Below are 21,751 nucleotides of genomic sequence, written 5' to 3'. Positions count from 1 at the left end.
AATACTTGGTTTATAATTCAGACCTGCCTTTGCACTTCAGAGCAGTGTCCTAAGGCTTCCATTATCCTGACAGGCCAACTGCTTAGTTCATCTCTAGGTACAATAATCAATTATCAGTTGACTGACATCTTAAAAAATAGATTGCAGTTGGACAGTGAGGAAATTACTCTGTCTGTGAATCTGGACACAAAACTAGGAAAGCTTTTAGTCTGTGTGATCTAAGTCTATGGGAGCAGCTGAAAGATGCTCAAAGGGAAAATACAAAGATACAGTAAATTTGAGGTATTTATATAAATGTGATAACAATGTTGGGACTTCCCTTTTTATCTAAGAGTCAGGGAAAAATATTGCTTAAGACAAGTTCTTATTAGGAAATTATGTAAAAGCCATTTAAAAAGTTACAGAATAATTAAGAAATAAAAAATAGAGGTACCTCTGGTCTGAGAAGAGAAGGTCTCAGCAACTGCTGTTGCTACAGAAAAAAAAATCAGGTTAATTAGGCAGCAGTAATTAGGATGCAGGTAATTTGTGTTTAAGACTGGAAAGAAATACTAAAAACACAGGTGTTTATTGTACAGTAGTCACCTGGGTACTTCCATACGAAGTGAGAAGTAGAACACTGCTAAGCACCTGACGTAATAAAATAACTACAGTCCGCTATTACTTTTGCCTAACGAAAAGATCAAATTCCCAGTTTATGTGGTGATTATCTAATTATTCAACTTAACCTCTATCAGGGCCCAAGACAACTATCATGTGGTGTATGCTGGAGACAGCAGGGAGACAATGGCAGACAAAAATTATCCACAAGAGGCTGAAAGCAAATCTATGTGAATCTGCAGTAATGTCAGTGATTCAGCCATTAAAAACCTGAAGTGATCTGATTTCTTACCCAAGCTTCTACTGCAATGCCACCACTTTAAATCTCTTATCTGTTCTCAGATACTTCTGTGGCTTTTAACTGAGTACTCTGCAACTCTGCAAATACACTTTAATTCTCAATACCATTAAGACAGTGAAGGATTATCTCACTTGTTTTCTCTACAGCTTATGTGCGATTTCTTTCTGTATGCAGCATACAATGAGAAAAGCATGTTCACATGAAGGAAAACACCCCATCAGGCTCATGGAGGATGATAAAGCTGTTATCAGGTGTGTCACAGCTAAACACAGGTCATGTTTGGTAGCCATGGTCTTAGTTACTCTCCAGCTCCAGCTTTCTGCAAATTGCAGACCAATGCACAGCACTTGCTGTTTTGTAACTCAGAATCAGGTTTACTTAGGAAAATCAATCAGGAAAACCAGCTTCTGGTATTGTCCCCACTAAAACTTGATGGCACTATATTAAGTTTCTCAGCCAAAAGTAAGCCCTGAGAGATAGTGACGTTCTGCACCCAAACTGAGATACGCAAATCAACTCTGCAAAAGGAGGAAAAATCACAGCAGAACAACAGAAGTCTTGCAATTTGCATGACACTACTGAATAAGGAGCTCCAGATACACTTCTTAATGTTAGTAAAATTGACCTAGCTCTCAGCACTAAATGTCAGCCTTTATGTCTGAAATGTATTTTGGAGAACTTTCCGATTATTAAGTGTTTGCTCAGATTTCTGAAAGAAACTCTCTGTGCTATTTATTGCTAGAGAAAAAGATGTTGCGAGAACAACAGACTACACTGAATTGCTGAGAAGGTCTATGTAGTCCATTACCCGGCCTGTAACAGTGGGCAGTGGCGTGTCATAAGAAAACAGAGGGAATTCCTCGGCAGACTGCTTTTGGCAGTTTGTCAAGCAGCAATAGCCATGTCCTAGCCTGGAAGTTACATTTGTGCCACAAAAGTGAACCACTTCATATTTCTGTCTCTAAAACACCCAGCACCCAGTAGCAATGAGTTTCACAACATAGGTTGTATGGGAAAAGTATGCTGATGTAATTATTATTTGAAATGTAATTGGGGAACAGCCTTACCTCTTGCTGTGCATATCCTCGCCTAGAAGTCAAAAAAAAAAAAAAAAGAAAAAAAAATTAGTATAGTTCTGTGCGACTACATAAAGATGCATACTGCCGTTCTTTCTGGAGAGTGGTGAAAAGATAATGTAATTACAAAGAGTACTAGCAAGAAAAGAAATATATATCTACAAATGCAAAAAATGTTTTTATTTAGATTTGCTCTGGACATGAGTCACTGCATGAAAAAGGCTAGCGAATCTTTAGGATCTTTTCTTGCTTTAGATTACAAATTAATGAGAGGAAATCCCCAATCCCCAAAAGCGGGAGAGCCAGTGCACCCTGTGGAACTCAGCAGACGGAAAGGGGTGAATGCTCTGTTTGGCTTTCCTTGTGTTCCTGTGACAGACATCCTGCCCAGTCAACCTCTCTGTTGTCTCAGAGACCTACAGAGACCATCTACAAAGAGACTCTGTTATTTCACACTTCTGCTTAAGCAGTAAAACAGTTTCTCTTCTACTTCTGGACTTTCTGTATTCACTCAGGACTCACCAGAAATTGGCCTGGAGCTTCTATTACTAATTTCTTGTAGAATGTAATGTAGAAATGTTACACATTTCCTAACATTTGCTCAGCAGGGGGGAGTTAAATTATTTTTCCTATGTTTATTTTGCCAAAGGCCTTATGCTTTTGATCTTACTGGAAATTTTCTGTTGTTTTAATTCCTTTTCTTGGACCCATTCATATGCACTTGTGTCCATTAAATTCTCTATTTTCACGTTTTGTGACAGAAGATTAAAATTACTTAGACAAAACCAAGGAACAAAAATTTAGGTCTTAGCATTATTATTAAGGATAAGCTTAGCTTTTCTTTGTTTTGTTTTTTTTTTTTTTTTTTTGTTTTTTTTTCTAAAGAAAGAAAGGGTAAATGCTCAAAATTATGTTGAGCTTAACCTAGTACACATACAGCAGTCAACAGAAAGTCTTTAATTACACTGGAGTAAATAATAACAGAGTAGAAGTCCTTTTACTTTAATATCACCATCTATGAAGTTTACTATTAATATTCAGCACATGGAATTGATTAGGAGCATTAAATTAATGCTGTTGCCCATATAATATAAACTAATCAACAACTGAAATGAAGATTTATCACTGAAAAATCATCTGTAACTTTTCAAAGCTCACTTAAGGAACACTGTTTAGTTTCCACATTGCCTACACAATCTTCAGATAAAGAATGTCTTGTGTTGCACAGAAGATAAGTAAGCCTATTATTCTTAATTGCTCTCAAGTAGTCACCATATTGCAGATTAAAAGCATAAGTAATTCTAATTAAATTTGGAATTCAACTTTCTTAAAAATAGCACCATGCTGTGTTTTGAGAGATGGTTATACTTATAGTTTGTATGGCCATGATTAGAGGGAAAAAAAACAAATCAAAAGACAAAAAAAACCCATTCACTCAATACAGCACAAGGATCTATTCTGACAAAATGGCAAAGGTTAAACCAACATAATTTGTTTCCAGGAAGTAATTAAAACACTCTACCAAGGGAAGACTTGCTTCTGGATAAACTTTATCAGCCAGACTTCACTGCAGTCAGTCAGAGAAATCTTCAATGCAAAATGGGAAGCAAGGACATAGTGCCTATGATAATGTAGGATAATATGACAGCTAGTATACATTGGTGGTACTTAATATGAAAAATAAAACAAGAATGAAATTAGATGTACAAAATCTGCCAACAACCTTTCACGGGTCTTTATTGCTAACATAGGTTAAAGGGACTGTGATTTGCTTAAAGCAACAATTTTCTAAATTACTGACATCCCAGCAGGCATTTGCTATTTCATACTTTCTGTCTGTTTTCATATTAAAAGCAAAAAGCATTGTAACCCCAAATACTACAGATAGTACTCAGAGGACACAACTGCTTACAAATTTGCCCTGACTCTTAAGATGGAGGCTTCCTGCAGTGCATAGCTGAAACTGAGAAGAAAGATTCTGGAAGCGAGATGAATAATGATATGCTATTGCTTGATTTCAGCTTTGCAAACAGGTTTGCAAAGAAGCACTCTCCACTGAGGGAATCTCTGCTCCTGCTCAGAACTAAGCCCAGTCAAACCCATGATGAAAGGATGAGAGATATATCCATTGTCACATCTAACCCCAATTAACCAAATCAGACAACCTGAAGACAGGTCAATACACTTATATATGCTCAACTTCTCACCAACTGCTATATTGGATATAATGCTTTGTAGTGCTGCAGAACTGCACTAGCATCCAGACATCTCAATGGGACAGAACTTCCCTGTGTTAGGTTAAAAATACATGCTCTTGGTACAGTTTCATTCTCGGTCTAACAGAATAATTTTTTAGCAAAGGCTCTTCAAAAATCAGCAGGAGAACAAAGGTTGCATTAATTCCAGAAAAAATTAAACTAGGTTTTGTAAATTTTCTGACTTACTGAAGGTTTTCAGATAGAGGAAGTAGGTGTTCCTCATTAGTAGAGAGCTGATCACCATGACCCCCCCCAGACTCTTCTAAGACTGATGGAACTAAATATTTAAAAAGGAGCTTGTGTGTGACGTCAATTCTTTTGGCTTAAGGAATGCCAGAAATAGTTGCAGCTGAATAACTTCATTGGTGTTCATGCTGTGAATCACTAAACGCTTGCAGGTTTGCTGCATGACACTACACACTGCAAAATCAGGTCATAATTGTCTTACATTTCAGTAGTGATCCAATGAACTGCACAAAAGCATCTGGTATGGGTCTACAAGATCCCCTGCAGGGCTGATCCATTATGAACATGCGTAGCACAGTAATATCTCATGCTCATCTCTCCACACATCCACTGTCCCATTGTCTGCGTGGCAGGACCAGAGCAGACACATAGAAGGAAGTAAACATGTAAGCCATCTTCCGATTCTGGCTCTTATAAGTTTCTCTACCTAATAACTGCTGAACTTTGATATTATGCTGCACTTGTGCCACTCCTGGAGAATTTAGCATCATTAGCAGGTATTCCACATATGTGCATCTCACAAATTATACAGATTCTGCTACAAAAAAAAAATGTTATGATCAATCATCATTTCCCTCATACATATACATGTCTTGGAACTACAGTATAGCCCAACAAGAGTTTTAAGTGAAGAAAAATTCTAATGTCAGTGAAACTTGTGTGAATGAGTTCATGGAGTTTGGCTCTGGGACAAAGAGAGAGAAACTACCTTCAGCAGTTTCCAGCTGAAGCATCCACACATGTCCTAACTGCAGATTTAAACAAACAAACAAACAAACAAAAAGATAAAAGAGAAAAAGCCAAGCACAATGGAAATGCTGAGTATCTCTAGACATTCGGATAAATAATCAATTGCCTTTTTGCTCAGATTTACGACATTTGATACCAAATCAGATTTTTAATTTTTCTTCAGTATGTAATATCCACCTTTCCTAATATGCTTTTAAAAAATTGTCATACTAAACACAAATGTTTTCAATTTTGGCAAAATACTAAAACTAACATTCCTTTAAATGACAAAACTGCTTTTGCTTACCACTTTCGTTTTTTTTCAAAAGGGCTAATTTACTATATTTGAAATATTTAATGTAAAGATCTGATTTAGATGACTGTGAGCAAAAAGTAAAGTACAAGTACTCAAAACTCTTACAAGTACTTCAAAACTCTTCATTTGGTGACACTAATCAGAGTGACTTTATTACAATTTAAGCAAGATGTTTCCTCTGTGAAGCTCATGGCAAACTAGCATGAAAGTTAAAGAGACACCAAAAACATGCACATGCAAAATAAAAACCAAACAAATGCTTTGTACATTAAAGAAATTTACAAAATAAAAACTTTTAACATGCAGTTACAATATAAAAAATGCAATGGAAGGCAAAACATAGATAACAGGAGGGAAGACAGCCAGGTTTACTGACAAATCAAGACAAAACCTTTCTTCTGACTTGAGATGCAAACGTGAGGTGAAAGAAAGCATGCCAGCATAACAGAGTGCTGCGTCATCTCCCACAAATATGAAGATGCATTACTGCAATAACTCCATCTCACTATTGCTGAGCCTGCTTACTACAGATGCTTGCTTTCTTTGACATCCAATATTTAACAGTAAGATTCCTCCCAGGTGGTACATTTTATGGGCAAAGCAAGAGATTCCGATTACATCTGTAGAAAAATCACTCTGCTTACTGATATTGCCTACAGTGAAGGCTGCTTAACACTAAACAGTATCAAGCCCTCTGCTGTCTATGACCAATCCTGGGGTAAAAATGGACAGTTTTTCCCAAGCATTTTTGGTAAACAGGCTAAGAACCAGCATCATAGAACCACAAGATGTAGCTCTGAGAAAACAACTTGTAAAACTATTATACAAATTTCAGAGTGAACAGGAAAGACAATGTCTTGCAGTTTGGGATTAGGACTGATTAGGTAGTGATATACAGGAGAGAAAGGGAAAAAGTCTGAATGTCTAGATAGTCTGAGGCAGATACCATGTGCTGCGTTAGTCATCTCACTCAAAATGTTACATGCAGAAAACATCCAACTGCAAATATTACAGTGCTGTTGACTGGGATGGAAAGCGTTTCTCAAGCTCCTCCACAACACAGCTCAAGTTGCCATTCTGCTGGTTGTGGTCAGCCACAGCTTCTGGAGTTGGCAGCTCTGGTGTTGCAACCGGTTTGAGCTTAGAAACATGCTTGGGCAGAACATGGTTTTTGTCTATTTGGCTATACATATTGGCCACAGACTTTTCAATTGCTGCTAAATTCTGAATGTTTTTAAGAATACCTTTCAGCTCCCTACGGGGAGGAGGCTCTGGCACTGTGGCTGGTGGTGGTACAGCTGGCTGTTTGGCAGGGGATTTTGTATGCTTGGCAGGGAAGAGGTTCTGGGTGCTAAGAGGAGATGAAGAAGAAGACAAAAGAGAAACTGTGGGTGGAGGTGGAGTATGCGGTGGCAACAGAGGAGGGGATGGAGGTGGTGGTGCCAGTGGAGGTGGCAGCGGTGGAGGTGGGGGTGGGGGAATTTTAGGTGGATCTGGAATGCTTTCTACAACTTCTTTGGTCTGAGGAGCTAGAAAACTTTGGCAAACTGATTTCTTTATCCTAAAAGATGGAGGAGTTGGTTTGCGAGTTGGTGGAGGAGAAAGTTCTTCAGGATAGTCATGGTGAGTGATGATTACAGAGGGGACCTTGGAGGTCTCTGGTTCAACTACTTCAGCACAAGGTGTTGGAGAGGACAGAGGAGAACAGCGAAGGGAAGAAGAAGCAACCACAGTTTTAGGAGACTGCTCTAGCATATTCTCTCCTTCTTGGAAACAGATGCTCTGTGTCGGTGATCGGATGGATTTCACATCAGGAGATTTCACTTGCTTCATTTCCTGCAAAGCCTGCTGCTCAAACTGTCTGGCCTTCTCTTTTACAGTTAACTTGGGGCCACTTATTTTTTGAAATAGTGGACTGCTAATATCAACACTGCTATGCAGATTTTCAGTTCCTTCCTTCTCTGCTTTGAGCCTCTCCTGTTGCCACTGAATGGGGTCCATAATAACTGGTCTACTCAGAGAACCAGGTGCATGTCTCTTAGTAATGTGAGTTGGTACTGTCCACGCACGGTGACTGCCTCCGAAAGAGGTATCTCTCAAGACTAGTCTTGAAGGAGAAAGAGTATCTAGAGTATCTTTTCTTCTCCGTAGAAACCCAGCAGCAGCAGGACTTTGAGTGACACCTTCCATATATAATGGGTTTTGAGTAGTTAATGGGTTCTCATCAGATAAGAAAGTGATGTTACTTGAAGATTTAGGCAGATTATTGTTCAATGATCCATTGATATTAGATTGCTTGTGAGCCTCAATAGCACGGGAAGCAAAGTTGCTTATAACTCTTTGACGGTCTCCTTCTTCTAAGACTGACTTTTTTCCCCTGCTTTGTTGGAAATGGTAGAGAAGAAAAAGACTTGAAAGAAAAGAAGATAATCACATGTGAGGAAACATGCATGGACATAGATACTTATGAGAGAGAAAAAAAAGAACTTATGATATGAATCCGAGACATTAAATTACTTCTAGCAAACTACTACTATCCAACGGAAAGATCACATTTACTAGACTACCGGGCAAGACATTTACTATAACACCTTATTTAAGGGAGGACTTGAAGAAAAATTAAAAAAAGGTTTCACCTACTCAGCATGTTCAAAAGGAAGTTAACCTCTTCTTAAAATAATCCCCAAAGTGTCACTCAATACTGTACCTTATCTCCATGTTACATAGTTATGTGACACAATTTCTCTGTGAGAGATTGATGGTATGTATACTGTTATGTACATATAATTATGTTTCCATCATTCAGATAGCAGTGTGACTGTGCCATACTGCACACAGCCAACAGAATATTCACTGGGATTTTTATGATGAACATATTTATTATAATTGCGCATCAAAACTCTGCTATTCTATCAAGCACATGTATGATTAGGTAGTGTTTAAGTGTGCCTGCATTGCCTTTTGAGGACTGGCCATAGGTCACACACAAAATTAGAACTGTGATTCAAACTGATGGTGTGAAACCGTGGCCCCAGGAGGTGTACCTGGGCATACCTGAAGTGCAGAGCTATGGGGTCTCTGTGAGGTGGGCAATGGGAGCTGAAGCCAATCAGTTGATAGGCATGTGAGACTCAGACCATCCTCCTGATGCTGATTTGAAAAGAATTACCACACTGGGCATGATTTTCTTGCATTCATGATATGCATATAGAGGTAGAAGTATGAATCTGTGTATGAATTTAATCTCTGCATCATGTTAAACCAAATGTGAAACTCCTGCAGTTGGATTACATTGAACTTCTACACTAAAAGTAGGTGTCACCATTTTCTGGAATTCATCTGGCACCTCTGAGTGCCTCATTAACCTACCTTCCTAAAATATTTTTAATGCCACAAGCTTCTAGGCTGATTTTAAGATAAACAGTATTTTAAAATCAATACCCCCAAACTGTCTGCTACAAAAGCATGCCTTTGGAGCCCTACTTTAAATAATGTTCACCTGAAGCTGAAAAAATAACTGTATTTCCCCTCAGCCTGTGACAAATTTAGGATATTGACCAATGTCAGATACAGCTAAAAACAAATCCCTTATCCTTTCAAAGAGAAGTTTGTGCTTGTCAGCAATGAGCTTGAGTAAAAATGCATTTCCATTGCTGCCATGTACGAGTGTTTTGTAACTAAACAAACATGCTCTTTAGCATGTAGATACAAAAAAAACCCCAAACCCAAACCAAGAATACAGTCTTAAGAACAACACCTACTCTAAAATCCCTCTGAAAAATTAAATGTATCTATAAGACAGGCTATGGTGAGCACATGATGGCATAAAGGAATGCTATGGCAGAAATGGTGTACAAAGATTGAATTCCACTTTTGTACAATTCACTTATAGCTTCACTACCTCTGCCCATTGCTGTTATTCCACGTTTTGAATGACATACTTAAAACCTTCCTATTTTCTCCAGTTAAGCAATTGTTGCTAAAGTATAGCATGTGTAGCACTGACTTCTTCACACACACACAAATCAAAATACCACATAAAACTATTTTTAGCAACTTAGAGCTGTCCAGTATTTTCACAAAACCTTCTGAGTTAAAAATTCTAAGCCTTGTCTCTACCAAAATTTGAGCCATAATCTTTAGATAAAAAAGGGTTAGGCTTTATTACAAAGGAAGAGGGGAAAAATTACATTTTCCAAGATTACATGAATGTTGGAAGGTGAAATTTTAGATCCCTTGGTCAGATTGTTCCATCTTTTATAATGTTGGGTTTTTTTTCATATCTCAGAAAATACTACCAAATCTAAATTAATGGCAATTTAATCTCTAGTGCTTAAATATTCCCTAACAAAACTGGAAGAGAAATTTTAAAACTAGATACTGGATAGAGGTTGATTAAGAGATAGTAAATCTCTTTTAAGTTATTTAACATGTAGAAGTCCCCTGAAGGCCTGTATTTTGTAATGATACACATTTGCTGCTAACCTTCTGTTTCTTGTTTTAACCTTCTGACCAGGAGACTACCCACACAGAGAAACTACAGCTCCCTAATGGTCACAGGGACCTGAGAGGACCAATGAGAAGAATCACTGCACAAAGTACAGTGATCACTCTCCTATTTGTGAATGACACCCAGCAAAGCCACAAAGGGTTATCTCAGTGAATAAACTCTCCCCAGCCACTCAATTTCTCAAAACAACCCAGTATGCCTAAGTCTTGGCTTTGGGCAGAAAATAGCAGTATGAAAAATAATCTGCTCACACCTGACAAATTAATCCTTTACTCTAAAGCAGCATACCTTGAGGTTGGTCAAGCATGCTCAATCTATTTAGAGGTGAGAGAAATAAATGATTCTGAACTTGAAGGAAACCCTCCAGTAGAAGGCTCATGCAAGACATAACCTTTGTGCTACTGGAACAGATTATTTCAAAAGCTTCTTGGTTCCTCCTTGCTTCACATGATGCCTTTCAAGGATGAGGTTATCCTGCAATCTTATTCTGGATATATACAGGTATTTGAACCAATGAGAAGCATCAGCTCACCAGTTTGAAGCACAATTGTGTAAACCGAAAGAAGTGTACCTGCGTTGCAAGGAATTGGAAATAGCAGACAAGAAAGATTTTGCTTGCATCCAATTGTGAGATCTTCAGTCTATGAACTGAAAGCAAACCTCTGAGAATGCATTCAGTGTTTCTTTTCTTTTTGTATTTTTTTTTTTTTCAGGTAGTAGAACTATTTGGCTTTAGAAATAACACCATTCAAGTTCAGCAATCATACTTCATCTCTACTTCCAAGAAAAGAATAAAGAAGCATAGATGTATTGAGACTTCACAGTAAATGTCTTTCCTGTACTTGATCAATGGACAAATAAAATATGTGTTTCGGATTGCAAGGTTTAATGGGAACTACTGAAAGAAAAATTAACTAGTGTTTTCTACCAGCTACAGATATTAAGACAATGAAATGAGCTTACTTACTGATGCCTACGTATCCAAAGACAGAGAAAAATGAAAATTATGAGACAAGGCAGATTTAAAACTAAAGAGCTTAGTTCCATTTCATTTGCTATAAACACGAAATTAAGAAAACAAGACACAAGGCAGTACTCTAAATGGAAGATGATTGTTTTAGGACAAGTAAAGACAGGAAATACTGTATTAAAATTAATGGAAAAAAAAAAAGAAAAAGGTATTTCCCAAATAATAATTTCCTAAGTTACAGTACTGCCTTCAAAACAAATATTTTACAGGAAAAAAAGAAGATAATTTGTAATTCTTTTTATTGAAGCATACCATTTTCTTTAAAATCCAAAGTATATTAATTTGTCTTGTAGAGGATTTTTACAAGCTTATGTTTAATCAGTTCCTTAGCACGATGAATATATCTTAGCTATATGCAAAGATGTCTGAGAGAAAATATTCCAAATATGGCACCTTTATTGGTGCAATGAAAACTATTTTCAGTCAAAATTAACATAAATCTAACCCTGAAAGTCAATAATGCAAATCTGTAAGTTTGCACCTATATATTGCCATACTAAAACATAAAAACCCCTAACTTTGCAGATAAAAACCCAGTACAATGAGGCTTGTTTTGGGTTTAGCATAAGGTATTCATCACTACAAAATGTAGATTCATCCACTGGGATATCCAGTTCCCACAGATAGTCAGCTTTATTATCACTGCCAGCAAAAGTGGTAGAAGTGAATCGTTAATTTTAGTAGAAATTTATTTAAATGCAAGAAACAGGAATTTTATCCAGCAGGGCACCTCAATGTATGTGGAAGTGCTCAGATGTGATCTCATGCAGTTCACAAGCAGAAGTGCTCGCATTCAGTAGTCACTATAAGCTACTGTCAAACACACTTTTTTCCTCACTTCCTGCCCAAGCAGTTAATACTCCAAAAAGGCAAAAGGCATGGGAAGAAGTTCAGCAGCAAGCAGAAGCTATTCTTGCTTCAAGCATAGATCCTCTATTTATGCAGACAAGCTCAAGCTCTGGAACTATTTCAAATGCAGAGACTGCGCTCAGATGGATAAGAGTTAAAGCAACAGTGGTACACTCTGTAATGCATTCTTAACATTTTACAAACTCAATCACAGCATTGGAAAATTTCAAATTTCTGAGCAAAACAAATAATGACTGAAAATAGAACAGAATTTGGGCAATCTTCAACACCAGCAGCTCACTCTCTACCTGCCTCCAAACATGTTATTAAAGCTATGCTTTTTAGCATTACTTGGTTTTAAAATATAAACATATATGAGCAAGTAGGCAAGCTTATCAACACCCCACAGTACGATCCAAATATTAACTGGCTATTCTCCACTGTAATATCTTCATGCTGAGAGTTAAATTGTTATTGTAGTCCATAAACTTCAGATTTACAGAACCATGAAAAGAAAGGCATCTTTGCAATATTATTTTATGAGCATCTAAATAGGTAAAAGATATATTCACTGAACTGCCATTGGTTTCTCTATTTTGATAGTTTCTTTAACTTTAATGCCAATATTCAAACAGTTTCAAATTTATAGCAAAAAACATTCACTTTACTCATCAGAATCATAGAATGGTTAGGGTTGGAAAGGACCTTAAGATCATCTAGTTCCAACCCCCCTGCCATGGGCAAGGAATGTTTCTTACTATAGCAAATGGGGACTTTGGGGCAGCAATTTCATTGGATATGTTTTGTCAACAGCTTTGAAATATGTGGTGTGCTGGTCTGGATTTGCAAAGGCACTAGAAGATCCCAGTCCTAGCTCACCCTGGTAGCAATAGCCTGCTCTAGGACACTGCTTTTGAAAAAAACCCATCTGGTTATACCATGCTTTTTTCCAACTTAAAACCTGTTAGAGTGCCCCATGCACTACAAGAAATCCCCATTAGCAGGTTAAACTGGTTTATCTCTCCTTACAGACTTATCCAATTTATTTCCTGGATGTCTGAGACCCCCCTTTCATGAAGAAAAGCCCTGGAAAGTGAATTATGGTTTCGGTCACTAACAATTTTATTGATTTATCACAAGGAATACTTACATGGTGCTGTCGCCAAGCTCTTCATAGAGGTTATTAGCAGTGGTGCCTGCTGGTTTGCCTGCTGGTAAAGCCATCTGGATTCTCGCAGTCTTGGCACATTCAGCTTGCCGTCTTTGGTAAGCCACGTAGGGAAGGAGAAATACTCATTAGAAAGCCTAATAAGCAGAGGCATAAAGTTTTCTATGTTGTTTTGTTTTTTGTTTGCTGGTTTTAGCTTTTTTCCCCTGCAGTTTTCAAAACATCCCTGTGTTTTGTCTTCTTTAAAGAAAAGTAATAATGTGATAATCCTGTTTCTGGATTTTTTTCAGCTCTATTATTTGTTATCTCTTGGTGGCATCCCAGAGCGCCCCCTGGACAGAACTTCGTGACCAAGCAGTATATCACTGAAACAGCAGAAAATAATATTTCCCAGGAGACAATGTATGTGCTAGCTTTGACACTTTTCTCATTAGGAGGCTTTTCCGTTTTGGCTACTGAAGACTAACAATGAGGAGAGTAAGCTCTTTGGTCAAGTGTTTCATTCAAGCCAAGAAAATGTCATTTTAAGCACACAAAAAGTCTCTGGCAAAGTTAAAGTTATCACTTAGAACTTCTTTCTCATTATAGTTGGCTGGGAAATTTCTGTCTCAACAGTTTTCCTGAAAATAGCCCTTTTTTTTTTTTTTTTTTAATAGGTAAATTCACTATGAAACAAATTTATTTTTCTATCTAGAAAACAAAGCCTGTGTTCCCTCGTGTGTAACTCAGGGAGCGCCACTGAGATGACATGACTAATCTACCTTGTTTTGGTTTTGAGGGTGTTTGGTACCTGATCATTCCCTGGGAAGTCTCTCTATGCATGCCAGCCTGACGTGCACTTGCTTGCTTGAGAAATACCACAGACATGGAAGTATATTTTTTTAACTCTGCATAACTCTAACACTTACTGAATGTCAAGTACCCCTTCTTCTTAAAAATAAAGACTGGTAGGCTGATAGAATTCCTATACATGCTGTTAGAAACAAAACTGAAAATAAGTACTTACTCTTTGAATCTGTTTTGTTATGCAAAGAAAGATAAAGAGATAAAAAGGAAGGTTAAATGAATTCTGCTTGCAACAATTGTCTTAAACAGTGAGCCTAATAGGAGCATTAAACTAGATGCTACTTAATTGTTCCCCACATAAAATTACAGAATTAATGACGTTTAAAGAATCACGATTTCCAGAGCTGAACAGTGTTTAGCTGCTATTTGTGATACTCTTGAAACAATTTTGCAGTCAGCATAAACATGAATTACAGCAGAGAAAACTGCTTTGGGCTTAGAGAAAACAACTCCCTAACACCCCCCCACACACACACAAAAGGCATGAAGGCATGAACATACCTTATGATATTTCTTTAACTGTTAGACTACTAAGGATGCGTTTTTACACATAATTTTAATATATTTCAAGAATGCTATAGGAACATCTTCAGTAATGAAGGAGTATTACTTTTGGTTACTATTTAGAATGTAATGGTCTTTTGTGATTAGTAAATAATACATTATTTATAGTTACCTGTGGGGCTGTACTGGATAGTGTATTTCAAAGACACTATTTAATACAAAAGAATAATGATAGTTTCTGGCTTATTTACAGGTCAAATGTAGGCACTGAACCACACTTCGACAGTGATAATTTTATAAATTAGTTTTCTTTTCAGTAATTATTATTTTTACAAAATCTAGTTAGCTGATCACTGATCTGAAAGCACTGAAAAATGGACTACTGAACATTAAAAGTTTTATCAGTGAGAAAATCTTAACATCATATGTCCTGTATGACAGTTACATCTATCTTGCAATAATCTCTACACTCAGTGTCAGAGTGGAGTACCTTCTTTGCCAGAATATTATCAGGAAAAATACCAAATTTCCTTTTGAGAAGGAGAAAAAAAAAAGGTGTAATATGAAAACAAACACACGGCTCAGGACAACTTTTGGTGTTGATATTAACTCTACTATTCTTCTTGTTATCTGAATTGCCTGTTTCTTTAAGAAATCTAATAGCAGTATTTTTCCTGGACATCTGTTAGGTTATCAAAAGATTAGCAATCGTTTTTAAGTTTTAAGGAATATGCCTAACTTCATTTCATTAAAAAAATCACGTTTTTGTCGTCTGGAAGTATGGCTTGGAATTGGATTTATAGAAGACCAATGCGAATAAACTATACTTCTATGAAAAATGTGTCACTGAAGAGGGTCAAGGAAATAGTAACAAGAACCACCATCTAAGTGTAGGCTGAACTGGTTCAGTAGCATTTCACTGGAAGCATATTTTATATACGGTTTTGGGAGAAGTAAAGCAGCTCTGAGATGCTATCCCAACAATACAATTTGTCAAGCTCTTGCAAAATCATTTAAATGGACTTTTTCCTTTGACCCAAACTGTTTGGAGACACTGGATGTAAATATAAACCACAGAACGCACAGTGGCTATCAAGATATGGCTATCCTTGGCTGTTTTTCTGATGTCACTAAGGAAAGTGCTTTCAGGCAGACTGCTGTTTTTTCATGTAGGGTACACTTTTTAAATAATGACTAACATAGTGCTTTGCTAACTCCTAACTGCAGTGCAGAAAGGAAAAATGCACAGTTTAAATCTCACCTGGCATATTATGCCACGTTACATCTATTGCAGCATTCAGATTATAACTGCTTTACTGTAAAACATGTATATCAGCCCCTCCATGCCCTCTCCCTCTCTGACTGGTGCAACACTGCAGCAGGAGTCTGTAGAAGCAGTGACACTTCACTGGCCTCAACAGAATGAAGGGAGCAGGTACTAAAGCAGTTTTTGCAGAAACGAAACAAATAAAAAAGAAATGCAAACACAAAAATCCGTCATGGCTCTGGGAACTCCTTAAATGGTCCTGTGGAACAGAGATTTTCCATTATGGGGTTGTTACGTTCCAGCTAGATCAAAAATTTTAAAATCAAGGTAAGAAGCTATGGAGGTACAGACCAATATGCACAGAAGTTAAATAAAGCCAGTTAATGGGGAAAATGCACGGAATTATTTATATTTTGATTTTGCAATCATTGGCAATTCTTTGAGGGCTCAGAGCACATACATGGAATTAGAAATCTTTAATGAGAAAAATTAAAGAATAATTATACATTTGAGAGGAACTTGTTAGTGATCCTTTAATTAGTCTATTGGCCCAATTACTTAAACCTCCTGAGTCTATAAGAGGTGAGTGAGTGGAAACATCAAAAAGGTTCTCTCTGAGGTATGCTGCTTTAGACAGTGCTAAAATCACACAAAGTCATTTTTTCATGAAACATTGGCAATTAAGAAGCAGACAGCTAGAGAAAAAATATAACTGTGTTTTAGGATATAATAAAAAAAGTTGAGTGCTGTTATTCTGCCCAAGCTATTGTACATTTCGATTTTTGATACACTTACTGAAACAGCACCTTTTTCCTCCTTTTTTCCTTTTTTTTTTTTTTCTTTTTGGAGTGGAAGCCAGCTCTGAATCAACACTTGTGTTTCAAACACCTGGATTTTGATCTTGTGTTTGGCACATATTCTAAAACAGTTACTGCACCACAACTATAGAAAGTATAGCAAGATGTACTTCCTGTGCATTTTCTCTTTCCATGCACACCCCACACCAAGCAGTGACCAACTCTTGTGATAAGAAGGAAAATAAAAATTTCATCATTGTAGAATAATTTCTTTGCAATGAAGGACAATATTCAAAGCAATTCCTTTAAGAAACAGCATTCCTACTACAGTATCACTACCACAAAAAAGGAGGAGGAATACTTACTGTCTGTAGCTGACCATAACTATTAAAATTGCTGGCATACAGCAAAGGATGATTATGACAGCCAGAGCAAGTAACGCGCCTTCCGTGAAGCCTACAGCTTGTGCCTGCTTCTTGACATTCGCTACTACATCTGGGGTGCGGATCTCCAGGATGCGTCCCCCCTGCCCCAGGTACGGCTGAAACTCTTTATTGATATCCAGCAGTTTGCCATCCAGGAACCTTCAATGTCACAAAAGAAAACTATTACACCCAAGTTCATTAACTGTGTTTGAATTACTGCATATTTGGGTTAATAGCTGTGGTCTGATAAAGCACATACCTCTTCTTTATGTGCTGAAGAATATTAGAAATTTCCTGTAATCCCTATGCCAGTGATAACTCCAATGTACTTAATACCAGATCACAGTTCAATCACTGAAAAGGAGAAGTGAGCTGAAGTTTATCCTAATTTCTAGGGGCAAAATGTTCTCCATGCAGTTGACAGAAGCATGGCAAATGGCTTGCTTTGTGTTTTTTCCTTCAGTGGTCTACCACAGACAATTAACTAATCCTCCTGCACACATCCCAAAAGACTACTCTGGCCTAAAGAGCAACTGGATGCTACTCTAGAAGTGGGTAATTTTTAGAGGACTTTCCTTAGCCTCTTAGAGAAATTCTTTAGCTGGAAGGATAGCCTACAGTTTGTTCCCTTTTGACTTCCCTTTCAATATTAAGAAGAAAAGGGATGTGAAAAAACTATGCTTTTATCAATCCCTACCCCCTTCCCCCAGCTGCATCAATTCTGAGGCTCATTCTTGCATCTGCTCTGTGTTGTTAGTCTCCAGGTCTCTGCTGTTTTCTTAGATTGTAGTGCTGGTACTAAGTATTGAATTATTTGAGTAAGACTTTAGCTTATAGCATGAATGTTTGATGGCAAGAGGAAAACAAAGAGGGACAATGATCAGATGAACTCATGTCCAGTGGGAGTGAACATTACAGTAGCTGAAGGATGTGCCCTCTCAGTGTCTGGCATAGTGCTGAGGGAATTTATTTACCAGCCTCCTTTCTTAAACGCTTCCTTTGTGACTTTCAAGTTGGAGGTCACAAAAGATGACAAATGGAGATTACAGTAAACTTGCCTCCCCTTTTTTTGGAGAAGATGCAGGCCATTTCTTCTGTAGTTTCACACATCTTCTAAAAGGAAAACCACTGAATGCTTATAATAAACTATAATTAAACTCTGTGGGCTCTCCAAACACTGCTAGATACTAGAACAATCTTGACTAACATTACTAATTACAGGAGCAATAGCCTATCTGTACAGCTATAGAGAAAAAAGTTGTCTTCAATTTGTCCTACAAGACACTGTTAAGTTTGGTCCTAGGCAAAAGTAGGATATTAGCTAACAGAAACACACGGCTGCTGCCACTGCTTGCAACCTACAATTATGTTTATCTTCTGTCTGTACATCACCTATGAGAGGAATTTGGAACAACATAGTTACCAAGCAAAGGACTAGAACAGTCTCTGAAAAAACAAATGCAGTGGAAGAAGTTCAGTATCTGATCTGTTAATTGGCAATTTAAAGATGGGTAGCCAAACATAAATCCTAACCAAATGACCTAATTTCTCATACAATAGAAAGTTTCCTACTGGATGACTTTTTAATAGCAAACAATATGTTTTTATTGTGGTTTAACCCCTGCCAGCAACTGAGCATCACACAGCTACTCACTCACTCCTCCCTCCACAGTGGGATGACGGAAAGAACTGGAAGAGTGAAAGTGGGAAGAGTTGTGCGCTGAGATAAACACTGTTTAATAGGGAAAGCAAATGAAGAACTTTGTTCACTCCTTCCCATCAGCAGGCAGATGTTCAGCTATCTCCAGGAAAGCAGGGCTCTGTCACACTTAATGGTTACTTCGGAAGACAAATGCCATCACTCTGAATCTTCCCCCTTCCTTCTTCTCCCAGCCTTACATGCTCAGCATGATGCCATAATGCATGGAATATCCCTTTGGTCTGTTAGGGTCAGCTGTCCTGGCTGTGTCACCTCCCACCTTCTTGTGCACCCCTAGCCTATGCCCTGGTGGTGTGGGGTGGGAGGCAGAAAAGGCCTTGACCTGGCATAAGCACTACTCAGCAGTAACTAAAACATTCCTGTGTTATCAACACTGTTGTCAGCACATAGCCCCAACTAGCTACTATGAAGAAAATTAACTCTACCCTAGTCAAAACCAGCACAGAGTGTTTAAGAAATTTACTTTAGGAGTTTGAAACAACATTTTGGCAAAGGCTTTCTTTAAAAAAAAAAAAAATAAAAAAAAAATTGGCCAATGCTTCAACTTCCAAGGGAAAATAAAAATTCTTGGATCACTTTGAAGTGAGGATCACAAGCTGCCAAGTAGTAGGCTCCAGCTATAAAGATCAAAGTAGGATGCATCCATTGGGATGGTGGAGTATCCTGCTGGCTCTTAAATATAGCAGCACCCCACGCCCTTACATGTACAGTGGTTCTCCTGGAAAAAGTCAAGCGAAAAACACTGAGATAAAGAAGACCAAAAACCCACAACACACACACACAAAAGAAGAGAAAAAGCTGAAAAATGTTCTGGAAGGATTTCTGCATATAAACTCTGAATGTCTAAAGAAAATCTGAAATAGCTTCCATTTCCTTAGTCTGATCCCACAGCAGAAATTACACTCCTAAAAGACCATTTCTTAGAGGGTGTTAATTTCTTAAAATTGATTTCCTTTCAAGTTACTGATAAACCCTCATTGCATTGTTTGTCCCTGGCTTTTCGTTTGGGGTTTTTGGTTTTTTCCTTTTTTTTCTTTTTTTCCCCTCTCTGGGGAGAATGCACTCTGATCTGTGTAATGTATTAGCTGAATTTCATAACATGCAGAACAATTCACCCCAAATGATGAAATAGTGCTGGTATCATGATACTAATTTCAAAGACCAGTGGCTGCTCACTCACAGACCCACACTCCCACAAAAAGCAACCCAAGACGACATGAAGAATAATTTCCCTTGTATTAGTATTCTCTGCTGTTATTCACAACTCATTGCCTGATTTCTTCTGCAAAACATTTGAGCAAAAATCCTTTTTCACAGCTTAAAGATCTGCAATGATGGTTCACAGGACATAAATCGAGTATAAAAGGAGCTCTACTTTTGTTGTACACTAGATGTCACTGGTGCATGCATGTTACACATCCTTTGAGCTGGCAAAAGAATAGTGTTCAAGTAGGATAGCGTTAAATCTCTGGATGATTTTAACAATCTCTCAGTTAACATTCTGTTAGCATTTTCTTGACAAACCCTATTTTAACAGGTTCATAACTCAACCATGCACATTTACTCCCTGATGAAACTGTGCAAAAGACAAAGACATGGTAAGCGTTTTCTTTTTAATGGTGGACATTTTCCACTTAATATATACAGGAGAAATTTTCTGGATTCAACTGTTTTTTATGCTCCAATACATCAAACCCTCTTTCATATAAAAGATAAAAAAGGAGGCTGTTCATTTCAGTTCTGTAAAATTATCTAAGCGGCCTCAAAGTCTTTCAGGAGTTTAAGGTTGAGGAGGAAATAAAGCACAGTTACTGTTCAGACTCTCCTTTTGGTGTAACCAGGCAGATTCCTGATTAATAAAAACGTCAGGTAATCAGTCATAAAAGCCCTAAGGAAAAGTATGAATCTCTCCTTGTGTATCAGTCTTATAAATTACAGGATAGGGAAAAATCAGCATGTCTTGAGAGACACATAGGTTTTCCCCAGCTGGCAGTGATGAACACAGTGTGGCCATTATGTCCATGACTTCTAAATCATGTCTCTGTTTTCTAGCCAAACATTTTGCTTGAATCCAAATATGTGGGATTGGGCAAGTCATCTGGGACTTCTGGATGTGAGGCAGCCCATTCAAGATACTCGTAGTGAGTACAGTACAGTCTATGCATGAACTGTTGCCGTGCACATCAGTATTAATACAGCACATCCAGAGCACACTGCATTTCTTTATATGTCTTAATTTCATAAATGACTGTTGGACGTGATCTGACATACTGGAACAACACTTCCCAAAGTGATTACACAACCTCAAACATAAGCTTTGGTTTAACAATTAACCACTTGTAGAAATGCAGCTCTGTAGCTGGTCGCGAGTGTGACTTTGCTGTTGGGCATTAGCGCTCTTGGCTGTCCTTTCCTCCCAACTCCAGTGTAAATCCAAACACCTTTGGGACCCCAGCAGTACTCTGACTTGTGCCTGGCTGACAGTAACAACCAGGATGAGTCAGCAGTGATAGTGGCACCTGTCTATATCCCAGCCGCACCCTCCCCCTGCAAAGGTGAACAGGTTGTTCTGCTCGCTGTGTCCTCAACTCACCTCAACATTCATTAAGACTTTTGCAGACAATTATTTCCAAACAGTGACAGGTTTAACCCAGTTGAAATCAGGGCCTCCACTATGTCTCATAAGCAGAAACACAGGACAGTGTTTCCCAAAAGCCCATTGAAGAAAAGCACAGGTATCTTCCAATATGTGATCACTCAGTAAGTTGTGTTAAAATCACAACTGGCAGAATTCACGTGCTAAATCTGTGCCATTGGTACAGTTCACGCCTCTGTATACATAATGAAATTTTTCTACACTTAGAAAATACTTTGGATAAATTTATCTTCCTTATTGCTAATTAAACTTTTAAAACAGGGGTTTACATACTTTCTGACGTCCCTACCTTTCTCCTATCTCTTTTCTGCTAGGATCTGAAGTAAATTCCTGTCTGGCAGGAGGATGTTTGTGACCCTTAGTAATCTCTTCACAGTGAGGGGACAACAATTGCAACTGTGTCCTGTGACTGTAGCAGGAAGAATATTGAGCTATCCCGCTAAAAATCAAAAC

At 37.9% G+C, this 21,751-nt stretch overlaps 1 protein-coding gene across 5 annotated transcripts in view; it reads right to left on the bottom strand.

Annotated features, from left to right (window-relative positions):
- PCDH15 (protocadherin related 15) overlaps positions 1-21,751 on the bottom strand; it is a 464,553-nt gene that overhangs the window by 9,627 nt on the left and 433,175 nt on the right. For 4 of the 5 annotated variants that reach the window (XM_065671106.1, XM_065671105.1, XM_065671102.1 and 1 more), the window contains 4 exons: positions 16,863-17,081; positions 13,066-13,176; positions 1,969-1,990; positions 434-472 (listed from right to left, as the gene is read on the bottom strand). In XM_065671106.1, the coding sequence (XP_065527178.1) occupies positions 434-472; positions 1,969-1,990; positions 13,066-13,176; positions 16,863-17,081 (391 nt within the window). Of the gene's footprint in view, positions 1-433; positions 473-1,968; positions 1,991-6,405; positions 7,937-13,065; positions 13,177-16,862; positions 17,082-21,751 lie in introns of those variants that run through there. The other variant, XM_065671103.1, reaches the window with a different exon arrangement.

This window comes from Lathamus discolor, chromosome 3 (assembly GCF_037157495.1).
Source record: "Lathamus discolor isolate bLatDis1 chromosome 3, bLatDis1.hap1, whole genome shotgun sequence".
In the NCBI taxonomy this organism is placed as follows: domain Eukaryota; kingdom Metazoa; phylum Chordata; class Aves; order Psittaciformes; family Psittacidae; genus Lathamus; species Lathamus discolor.
This window is presented reverse-complemented; position numbering and strand designations above follow the sequence as displayed.